Source organism: Pavona decussata, unplaced genomic scaffold (genome assembly GCF_977016875.1).
Source record: "Pavona decussata unplaced genomic scaffold, jaPavDecu1.1 SCAFFOLD_174, whole genome shotgun sequence".
In the NCBI taxonomy this organism is placed as follows: domain Eukaryota; kingdom Metazoa; phylum Cnidaria; class Anthozoa; order Scleractinia; family Agariciidae; genus Pavona; species Pavona decussata.
This window is the reverse complement of record NW_028145585.1, coordinates 1,090,072-1,101,731: the sequence shown is the minus strand read 5'-3', so window position 1 is coordinate 1,101,731 and position 11,660 is coordinate 1,090,072. Positions and strand designations below refer to the sequence as shown.

The 11,660-nt window shown below is 39.8% G+C and overlaps 1 protein-coding gene across 2 annotated transcripts; it reads right to left on the bottom strand.

The window, feature by feature from the left end:
- Positions 1-5,446: 5,446 nt before the first annotated feature.
- On the bottom strand, positions 5,447-11,245 carry LOC146463883 (ankyrin repeat domain-containing protein 45-like). 2 transcript variants are annotated; one of them, XM_085083979.1, is made up of 6 exons: positions 10,954-11,235; positions 10,409-10,576; positions 9,668-9,762; positions 8,727-8,868; positions 7,048-7,109; positions 5,447-6,538 (listed from the first exon to the last, which is right to left on the bottom strand). In XM_085083979.1, the coding sequence occupies exons 1-5, from the start codon at positions 11,177-11,179 to the stop codon at positions 7,069-7,071; spliced, it is 672 nt and encodes a 223-aa protein (XP_084940105.1). In that variant the 5' UTR covers positions 11,180-11,235; the 3' UTR covers positions 5,447-6,538; positions 7,048-7,068. The 2 variants fall into 2 exon arrangements, with proteins under 2 accessions (XP_084940105.1, XP_084940104.1); XM_085083978.1 differs by lacking the exon at positions 7,048-7,109 and having other exon boundaries at positions 10,954-11,245.
- Between the last annotated feature and the right edge of the window lie 415 nt (positions 11,246-11,660).

The window sequence follows — 11,660 nt, the reverse complement described above, 5'->3', positions numbered from 1 at the left end:
AATCATTCCGTGTTAAACAGGAAAACTGACAACTGCACTGGATAGAAGCCCAGCGTAATGCGAACATCAGTCCCCGTTTATTTATACAGATACAAACACTTGGGTACTGCAAAGGCAGTGAAGCATGAAAATTGTAACAAGTTCCAAGCAAAGTTCTTTGATCGATACTATAAAGATGATATCGTGTATGCCGCCCATCAGGAAAAACCCCCTTAACTAAGGGGGAAACCTGAACCCTCCCGAAAGCAGAGTCAGACACTTAACAGGGGCACCCAACGACAGTTTTCTCTCAAATCCTTCGAAATGCTATTTTAGGCTATCTGGAGTGCCGGCTTTAAAGCTCTGTAGGTTCATTTTAGGCCGCGCTATAATATTTTTATCTGTTCGGTCATTCTAGGGAAAATTGAGTCTTTTCGAAGTTACTAGGGTATCTTGGTCCATTTTCCGAAAACCTTAGGTCTTATTTCCTTTCCGAAAATCTTAGCTGACCTTTTTTTGGTGCCCAAAACGACATTTTTATCAATCCGAAAACAGTATAGGCTTTTAATTTCCCATATCACGAAAGTTCGAGGTGAAAATTCCCTTTAGAAAATTGTAGGGGATTAAGGGCCTTCCGAACAGATAATTTACCAAAACGATCCGTTGGGTGCCCCTGACTTAATAGGAACCTCGAGGGAGAGAGGTTGAACTAGAATACAAAATTATGAGTACATGAACGACGAAGTACAATCAATTCAAATGACACAAAAAGGAAAAAGCATTGCCAAATGAAACTCAGGCAGCAATGTCAGCCTGAGTTAGAATGATCACCTCAGTAAAATCCCGCCTTTTTATACCTGGGCCTCCGTGACAGCTGTCCATAAGCTGGCACGGTGAAAACAACAATTTGCTGCTATTCTTTGAACAGCAGCAAATAACAATTTGTTTGATGCATATGAAAGTAGTACCATTTCGGTAAATGTTGATATCGGCTGCAATGGCATTGAAGCACTAATAAGCCTTTGCACAGGTTCCTCAAAGAAAATTCTAAGGCAGTGGGAATCCTGTAGTGGTTGAGTGGTCAGTCTCACCTGCATGTCAGGTTCAGTTCTGATTGGTCAACGTGTTACTGTTCGATTTCGTGGTTAACCTGTCTTCAGCGGTCAACCTTATCAGTCGATTTCGAAAGTGGTTCTCGGGTATTTTACAGTTCCACTACATGCGTCCTTGAAATTTGTAGAACGGTCATGAACCTTTAACGTACCAGTGATATCACAGAAAAGCGACTAAAAAAGAAACCTTTTGGCCCTTATCTATGCCCTTTTTCGGCCGGTGAAAACAACAGTGCTTCAGTCTGTGCATCAGCTTATTTATTTATTGTTTTATCATTCAACAATACTCAGCAAGACTGAAAAACAATAAAGTGTCAGTCACATACAACCAATTCTTAGGGTGCGAGCGCTTTCCTCCCGAGAGTAAAGGCCAGCCGCCTGCGATGAAGAGGAGTTAAATCACATATTCTCTAAGAACGATAATCTTAGCACTCACGAATTTTCCTCACCGATTTTTCACACAGCTGTTTTCAGTCTTGATCTGAAGGAGTGACAAAGCGCCAAGTGGACGATGTAGTTGAGGTTGCAAGAAAAAAGAAAACAAAAACCTTCGATTGTAACAAACGTTTAAAAATCCATTGATAAGAAGGGATCATCTAAACCTGAAAAAAAGTCGTGTCATGTGGCAAAAATGTCATTGCAGGAGTAGAACAAAAAAAAGCGAGGGAAAAGTAAAATTGAAAAGTAATCATTTTTGATCCATGTTGCCGACATTTTCAAGTGGTCTTTCAGTTATTTGTTTGATATTTAAATTTCCCTGTTCGTTAAATTTTCACGAGCTAAAATCATATTAACAGTTGCGAGGACATGCTTATTATTGTGTTCAATGTAAACTCTTACGCTCGATACAGTATTCACTCAGTACACGATAACTAAATATGAAATGCACACATTATCAAATATATTTTAGGCGATGTCTGGCGCGCGAGTTGATATATGTGGCTATTTTCACGAAACCACTAAAAATTTTAATGGACCACTCACAATAGAAAATGGCAATTTACGAATCCAAACCTTGAAATTAAGCGTCAGAAAATTGCGAGTCCTAAATGACAATTTATCAGGAGCGAAGTTTATAAGCGAGTTCATTTTAAAAGCTTCCTTTCAGATTTGATTTCTCTTTGTCAAAATTGATAAATAGCGAAAAACAACGCTGTGAGTTTATTAGCATAAATTTCTTTTCAGGGGTACAATGGAAAAGTCGAAGTGGAAGCGATTTGATTATGTTGTAAATATAGAGACACCTGGTGGAAAACCCATAAATGCAGCTGTTTTGGCCGCGTGGACATCTTTTCATTGGTTTGCAATAAACTGAATGATTAGTTGCTAAAATGAAATTGGCCAAACTTATCGATTGAATCTGTGCAGATAAATAATGAATTCGCTCACTGCATTTCACCACTAGAGTGCTGGATTTGTCAGCATCTGTCGTGCCCCTTGTATCATAATTTTTCGGTCGCTGTTTTGCTTTGGCTGGGCCCCGATCAAAGGTCGTGTGTTTTTGTTTTCAGGCGAAACTTATCGGAAGAAACTGAATTAAAACCATTTTTTTTTTTGCCTCGTCGCGAAGAAAAGGAAATCAAGATGTCGCTGGCAGGATTCAAGAAGCAGATCAACAAAGCGAATCAGTTCGTGAGCGAGAAGATGGGATCGGCCGAAGGAACCAAAATGGAGGACGAGTTTGTCGACCTCGAGCGAAAGACCGACGTGATGACCAATCTAGTGACTCAGCTACTGAGCAAAACGAAGGACTATCTGCAACCAAACCCCACCGTCCGCGCTAAGATCTATATGCATATGGCCGCACAAGGAAGCAAATACCCACAGACCGAAGGAGCCCTCGGTGATATAATGTTGAAGGCTGGTCACGATCTGGATCCACAACTTTCCGACTACGCGTCCGCTCTTCTCGATGTCGGAAGCGCGCTTATCGAAGTCGCCGACGCTAAGGATGTCATGGATGAGCAGGTTCACGAGAATTTTCTGTTGCCTCTGCATGAGCTGGACGAAAAGCAGCTGAAGGAGATCGCCGGGCATCGGAAGAAGCTGCAGGGCCGAAGGCTTGATTACGACTGCAAGAAGCGCAAGGGGAATAAAATCGCAGTTGAAGAAGTGAAAATGGCGCAGTATAAATTTGAAGAGTCGAAAGCGATCTGCCAACAGGAGATGGTCAAGCTGATGGGGAATGAAGTCGAGCGGATTCACCAACTCAGTCAGCTTGTCTGCGCTATGCTGGAGCACCACAAGAAATCAGCCGACACCCTAGAGCGATTGCTTTTGCTGTTGAACAAGAGGGTCCACGAAGCTTCAAAGCGCAGCGGCAACAGCGAGGCGGAAAAGCCGAAACCTGCTCCCCAAGAAAACCAAGCCGCGGACCAGGGAAAGTCGGAAGCTTCCGCCAAAGGCACGAATCCTTTGGCAGGCGGCTCGGAATCCACCGGGAAGCAGAGGGAAGCAGAAGCGACGGGAAGTAAACCATGCTGTCGTGCAAAATGCGATTACAAGGCGGAAAAAGATGGCGAGCTATCGTTCTCCCACGGTCAAGTGATAATGCTGTCTGAAAAGCTAAACGCAGATTGGTTTGAAGGAACGATGGATGGAAGATTTGGCAAGGTACCTGCTAAACATGTCGAGATTTTGGTCGATTTACCGTGAAAAACTCTCCGAAAGACAGAAGGTAATTAACGCCTTCGTTTAGATTGAACCGGGCTCTCTTGTTCTGGTCCTTAAATTAAATTAACTGAAGTTCAGTTATCTTGAAGCTGGGAAAAAATAAGATATAAAACCAGTTTTAAGTTTGGGGGATTTCACAAAAAAGAAAAGTTATTTTCAGCCCACTTAGTTCAGATAGCGTTCTAGAAAATAAAAGTAATGATACTTTTGCGCAAACGAGAGAAAAAACAACGGAAATGTCGCTCGAAATCTGTAGTTGATATAATAGTTATCTTTAATAGAGATATTCCACTTAGAAAATAAGACTGTTTTGATCTTGTTCGTTGTACACTGTAGGAGATAAACGTGAATTATCATAATGGTTTTGTTTTCGGCAAACTTGTCACCATTTCCACTTGAAAAGGCTTTGTTTTACTCCGCTTATAATTCATAGACTTGATACTGATCGTATGACCTATATATTAGAATGTACCAAAGAGCCGTGAAGGAAAGAAAACTAAATACAGATGTTTTCGTTGAAGCATAGAAATTCATTGTTACGGATCGAATGAAAACCCAAAGAAAAGAAAAATACATATTGTTTTCATTTGCAGAATTGTTTTTTTAATTTATTATAGGAATATACAATTGGCCCGATTCAAAACCCATGGTACATGCATCCGAAAAGATTCTTCCAATGGATGAAGTGTATGAAAAACTAAAGGCTTTCTATGTTGCTTCTCAGAGTATCAAATTTTTGTAATTTCTTCCATGGGAAAAATTGATAATTGTAACTTCACTCCTAATTTGTTAAATCATTTATAAAAAGATAACAGTGAATTTAAGAGTGCTCTCCATTTGTCAGAATTGTCGGCCAGTCTGTAAGTCGAATGCGTCATGATTAAGGGATGGGGCTTCAAAATTTGAAAAAAAAATAATAATAATAATCACTCCGAAAATGGTACGCGTTATTTTGAAGAAATTCGAAGGACTAGGATAAAACTTATCTTTCAAGTTGGTACATAGTCATTCCGTTTGCGAACTGACGGTCTGGCTGGCCAGTTTTGACAGATAGAAAGCGCCGTAAGTGTCTGGGTGCCCAACCCCTTTTTTTCCATTTTTGCTTGAACAGGTTCTATTACAAGAATAAGGGCCTCGACCGACTGGAGAAAAAGTTGTCGACAACTATTAGTGCTCGATAGAGCCTTTCTACACACTTGAGGCCAAAATGATCGAAAAATTTGTTTTTGTGTATAGGAGTTTGATAACTAGCGCTCCTGCGCATGTCGCAACGCTGAAAACGACAACTGTCTCGCTGACTATAAAACTGATTTGTTGTCGGTAATAAATTTTTTATCAGTTTATTATCGATAACTTGGTTCACACACTGGATTTTTTGTTATTGACAATTTTTTGTGATCGACAACAAAATAATTATAAAACAAATTGTCGATAACAGTCGGGGCCCTAAAACTTTTAACAGAGAATTTCTGAGTACTACCGACTCTAGCACCAAGATGACATAAGCTTTATATGGTACAAATTCTAGCCTTGGTTTATCCAAACTATTTCGTTCGTGGCGTCACGGTTACTGACTTTCTATTCTGTTTTTCGTTTACCTTTTAAAACAAATTCTTCTTACTGATGTACCCTCATATTTCCTATTTGTAGTCGGGAGAAGTTCATTAAACATCAAGACAGTGTTTCTTTGGTGATTTTTTCCTTTATTGGTATGACTTCTATGTCCAATAATGTACTTTTAACGCTATTGTATACAGTCATTTCAACTAACGTTGTCGGTTCAAAGCATGAAGCTAAAAGACAAGACCGAAAGTTTACGTGGGATTGTTATGAATAAATTCATCAAAATCAGTCATGCCTGTAGAAAACAATAGGTTGTAATTAGCAGTACAATGACCTGCACGTGCAGGGATGATTTTGATAAAATTACTCATATAAAATAATAAATAACATTGCAGTCTTGTCTTTTAGCTTTATTTTGATCCGACAACGTTAATTGAAATAGCTGTAGATGCTATCAGGGCAGGAGTAAAAAGTAGAGACTCGGGGTGAAATTTCAAAGCGAAAAAAGGAAGCTAAAGGATCTAGGACATCGTCACCGCCTCACTCCGAGATGCACCATTTAAACTTTACGCCCCAGATAAATTCTCAAGTAAAGTGCCTATTTCTTCAATTTACAAAGAGAAACTAAGCCCGTACGGTCTCCACACTAAGTACACCAGTTACAAAAGCTACTGTCCAAATGAGGATAAACTCATCACAATCTGAACCGAAACATACTCTCCTGGATGACGTTTGGGTGCTGGTTTTCTTTTGCGATTTTTCTGGTCATTTTTGGTGCTGTGATTACTAAGTGAACGGAAACGCAAGAGTCATCAGAAACATCACAAAACGATAACGGCTTCCACAAAACCAAGAAACACCCGACATCTTCACAGCCATCGAAGTAATCTTCCTCAAAAATACTTACAGTGCAAAGGGGGAGGGGGTGGGAGAGAATTCACGACCTCTTTCCCTCTTTCTGTGTCCGCCACGCACAGGGTTTTCTAACTAAAGGTCGGCAGTCTCTCACACGTTTCGGGATAGAGTAAATTCTCACTCCATAAGTTAACTAGTGACAACGATTGGATGTCACGTGCTCTACTTGGCGAATTTCGAAAGCCTCTCCACGCAAAACGAAGCACAACTCTACCGAGTACCGTACAGCTGTAGTGCACTGACTAAATCAGGTTATTTTTTACCAGGCTTGGTGTCTTTTCCAAGATACTCGTCATCTGTTGAATTAAATAATAATAATAACAATAATTAATGCAAAATCATCAGAAGGTGTCCCTGATTCACTAGTTTTCGGTCTGCTCGCCGTTCCGGAGGATTCAAACCAGCTTCCAGATGGCATCTTTTTACATTTTGCATTGATTAAGCAAGCACCTCCACAGCCGTTTAAAGAAGAAGGACGAAGTTTTGGACGATCAAGTCTCCTCAGGAGAATTGGAGCAGAATTTTAAAGAATAATACGCCATTTTTATGACCACTGCCACCAGCACAATACCAGTATGCCAATTTACGAGCTTAATTTATCCAAACCTGCTTGTGAGTGCAATATCTAAATTGTGCTTAGTTGCATTTCTTGTGCAACGAAAAGTGCCAAGCAACTTTCTTTAGAGTACGGGCTGTGTGCTAACTGTCCATTCACCAAATTTACTTTAACAAAAAGTGAAGTATGTTCATGTGCAGTTTTTGCAGTGCCGAGGTGAAAATCATTTGAAATTCAGTCCGTACCAACCTCACAGGCCGGTAAAGCTGGTTACCGCCGCGACTGGCCAGTTGTCTTGGGTAAATTTGCACCTGAGATGTTGCACATCACTTATAAGATATCTCATAACATAGGCTCTGATGAGCACGTGATTATTCACATGTATTAACTAGCATATACCCTTACAGGGTCAGACCCACCCCTTATGGGTTTGGTTGGGGCAACTTTAACTATAGGCGATTTAGACTATGGAGTCACGCCCCAAATTTCAAACTGATACAGTGCAAATTTGGGCGTGACAGTCCTTCCCACACTGAGTGCAATTGAAAACTGACACTGGTCTCTCTGCCTGGTTCTGGGCGTTTCAAACCCACCCCTTATGGGTTTGGTTGGGGCAACTTAAACTAACACGGTCAGTACAGTAAATCCTCTATTAAGCCCCTTCCCCCTCTCTAATAAGCCCCCCTTTTCAGAGGAAGAAAGTTATTAAGCCCCCCCCCCCCCCCAATGCTTATTCTTTACAACCAAATTACATGCAGTACATGTACGGTATTCAGTTTTTGACATTTTGATTTAGCTCACCGTTTTGTTTAGGTTATCATTTTACCATTAACAATTTTTGTACTTCATAAATTTCAAGGTTCCCACAAGTGAACAAAAATGTTGAAAATAACTTGTGCAACAAGTATAATATCACTCAAATCTCCATATTAGACAGTCATTGCCCTGGTCCAAAACAGGAACTAGGGAAGCGTAACTCTAGTCTGTTTGTTCCTCTTTCTCTTTCTTTTTTTTTTTTGCTACCGGTAATGCGTTTCGCTAATAATATTAAATAAGCCCCCTCTCTCAAGAGGATTTATGGTAATATATTGACTGCTCAGGCAAACTTTAAGTTACCACACTATTTTAGATAAAATTGCCCAAGATCATATCAAGGACCTGGCCGAGAAAGGGCAGAAGTGACAAGTTGGCCTGGGAATTCAAATTGCTTTACTGAATTCTCTCTAATTTGGCCTACACACTGGTTATTACTGTGCCACAAACATACTTCCATATTTATGTTGTGATTTTAAGGGTTTACATTTGCCCAATCAGCTGATGACTTTATCTCTGTCAAAACTGAACCAACTGAAGCGATGCTTGAAATGATCTCTTTTCTTCTTTAAAGCTAATAAAAAAAGTTCTAAAGTGATAACAAGTCTGATTTGTAGGACAAAGCAGCACAATTCTAGAGAAATTCGGATTCTAAAGGCCAAATCATCACTAGTGCCCTTTTTCCACTGGGTCCATATGGTATACACTCCCATGTCTGTTTCAATTCACCCACTGATCAAAACTTCCCATAGGTGACACCTCTCTTTAGCACACACTCAGTTATGATGCCAGCCATACAAATACTATCTAGACTAAGTGCTGTCTCCTTCACTCAGGAACAAACTCTCTGAGAAGCTTAGTTAGAGGAGTCGTCCCATGAAAAATGGTTCACTCCATAAGACTTCCATATAGTTTCAATTTTCCTTCCTTGAAAGTGGTATTTTTACATAATGTAAACATTTTCAGGTGTTGTTGATGTTGTTGTTGTGGTCCGTTGTTATCTTGTTTATGTCTAGTGGCACTGCAATTCAACAGCTATTTCCCAGCTCTAGTCTGATATATTGATTATGCCGGCTTGCTTGAAAAATGGTATATAAATAAACATAATACAATACCTGCATCTTCCAATTTGTTCAGCATGGGTTTTAACAGCTCCTCAAGTTCATATTTCTGTTTGTAGATTTCATCAACTGTGGCACTTTCTTTGTGTGATTCTAACCAATCACTCTTTTCATCACAGAATCGATTTCCATTCAGCTGACAGAAAAAAAATGAAAATCATCATCTGATGCAAGAATTTACATATTACTTTCACAAATAATTGAATTTTTTTGTCTTCCTCTCCTCCTCATCACTTTATTGAGACAATAATATGAAGGGCTCGATGCAAGAGGCGTCTGATTGCTTTATTCAGCCAAACACAAGCTGCTTTTCGTCCAAAGTGTCAATACTAAAACTTGCGTTAAAGTAAAGTAAAACTTTGTCTTCACAGGAGGGCCCATTCACCATTCAGCTCAGAAGCCTGTATGTAGAGAGACCCTTGCACTAAAATTAATGTAATTATTTTATTAAGATGGCAAAATCTGACATCTAGCTCATCTGAGCCTGGAACAGGCATTTTGTGTCAGTCCACCAATGGTCCCCCTACAAAACCAGGAGTAAGTGTCATGAAATGTTGTCTGTTTTCTCAGGCTAATTATTAACAACCAGCCATGGTGGTTCGTTTCTAAAGGAACTGTGGTGCAGTAATGGTTGGGAGTGGAAACAAATATTAGGTTAAAAATCAACTGACTTAACAAGGTAATTTGGCTATCGTAAAGATAGTAAAGTGATTTAAGAGCTGACAAGACTGAATCCAGTTTTGCCCTCCAAAATCAGATTCACTCTGACAAAGGGCTAACATTCAAAATGTCAGCTCTCAAATCTCTTTACTGTGGTCAAATTGCCTTTGTTATCAACTCAGTTGGTAAAACCTAATATGAATTATAAAAATATTAACAATCAGCGTTGTTGAATGTGTGCATTGAAAACGAAAGAAAAAAATGACAGGACAAACCTTATCCTCTCTTGTAAATCGACCCATGTGTTTCTCTGGATCAGATATTGTGTCCTTCATGGAAGTTATGACTGACAAAAGAGCCTGCTGAGCTTCTATGGAATATAAAAGCCACGGAAATTATTTAGAGTACACTGAAGACTAGATGGAATTTAGGATTTGTAATAATTATGGCAAATTGGACAATATATTTTTTTATGTGTAAAAAACAAACATATGAAAATAATCAACTTCTTGGTGATCAGATCTACCCAAATAATGTGTTAAGGACTTTCAAATACTCCACTTCCATTTCTTCACTTCCACAACTATATATTACTGACTCACAAAATGATCAGCTCCCAGTTGGCTTCAATATGTTGACAGCTCAGTTGGTAGAGCACTGCACCAACATTGCAGAGGTCATAAGTTCAAATCCACTTAAGCCTGATTTTTTTTCTAGCTTTCTTTTTATAGCTGCTTTAATTCCCCAGTAATTGCAATAGTCTCTCATTTTATTAAATAGCAATGGCATCCCAGTCAAATGAAGGTGCAGTGGAGTGGTGCTTATCACACCAATATCCAAACAAATAAGAATCCAAATCATGGTCCTGAAGGTGTCTGTCTCTGGCACTTCAGCAAATCCAGTACCTCTCAATAAATATGAGGTACGTGGTAAACTTCTTCACGTACCAGAGTTAGAAGTTTAGTTCTCAAAAGCCAAAAAAAACCCCAAACAAACCACTTGACAGCAATAAATACCTGCTCGATCAAGATACTCCACACAGCTGTCCTTTTGGTAGCGAGCTGCAGCCTCTCTGGCCCTCTCACCATGGGTATTATAGATCTGCAGATCTGCACCATTCATGACCAACACCCTAAGACAGTCAGGGTGACCCCAGGATGCCGCTCTGTGAAGGGCTGTGTAACCTGTGATCGGAAAAGATACCATGTATAGTCAAATATTGGGATTGCTAGCTGGACTGTACAGAAATTCCCTGGACTTGTAAAAATTACTATTCGGAAATTCCTGCCTCACAAATTAAAGTCAACTCAATAGATCAGAAACTTCCCTTACGAACTGTCATTCATTGGTACCAAGGAGCCAGTCAACACTGCCTAAGAACTCAATCTGACAGAGTGCCACAAGTAAGTTTCATAAGTCAAAATAAGCCCTCAGTCTTCTAGCTTACACGCCAGTCTGCAGAGCATGGCATGTGCATGTATGTTTTTCGGGAAATTCTTGTTATTATTACGTTCCGAGAATGCCTTTGCATATTTAACGTCTTTATACATTCAATACAAACCTCTCTTGGTCTGGCTATTAATGTCTGCTCCATGTTCTAGAAGCTCTCGAACCATTTCTTTACGTCCCAACATGGCGGCAATATCCAGAGCCGACTTGCCCTCCTCGTCTCTAGCATTCAACGTCTCAGCTGGATCTGTGCAGAACACACTCTCTGGATCCTCAAAAAGCTCTCTGAATCTTTCAACATCACCCTTCGTTGCAATTTCAAACAATTCCCTGACCATTTTTACTTAACAAAAACCATAAACCAGTTCACCTCACTTGTGTTTACCGTTTCATGTCCTCGGAAACATACCGCTGACCACACAACCCACAGACCAGAAAGGTTGCAGGGTAGTGATCATATCCTGAATTCTCATGACCTCAGGGGTTGAATAAGCATTATATTACAAGGAGAAATTTGATGATGATCATTAAGGGTTAGACTAGTTACGGCTATTCTGACGGTTTCTTTGATGGTTTCACGGCGTTGCATTGAGGCTTATATCTCATAAATACTCAGTTAACTTTTTTTTTTTTCCCGGTTGATACAGATCGCTGAGGCCCTGTTTCTCGAAGATTCCGGAAACTCTCTGGGCCCGAAAAGTATTTAATGTGCATAATGTTCGTCATTAAATATTTATTTTTTTATTGATTTGAAAGCTTCAAACTTCCTTACAGCACTGGGCAAGTTTTCCCTAATGATCCTAAGAGATTTGAAACTCG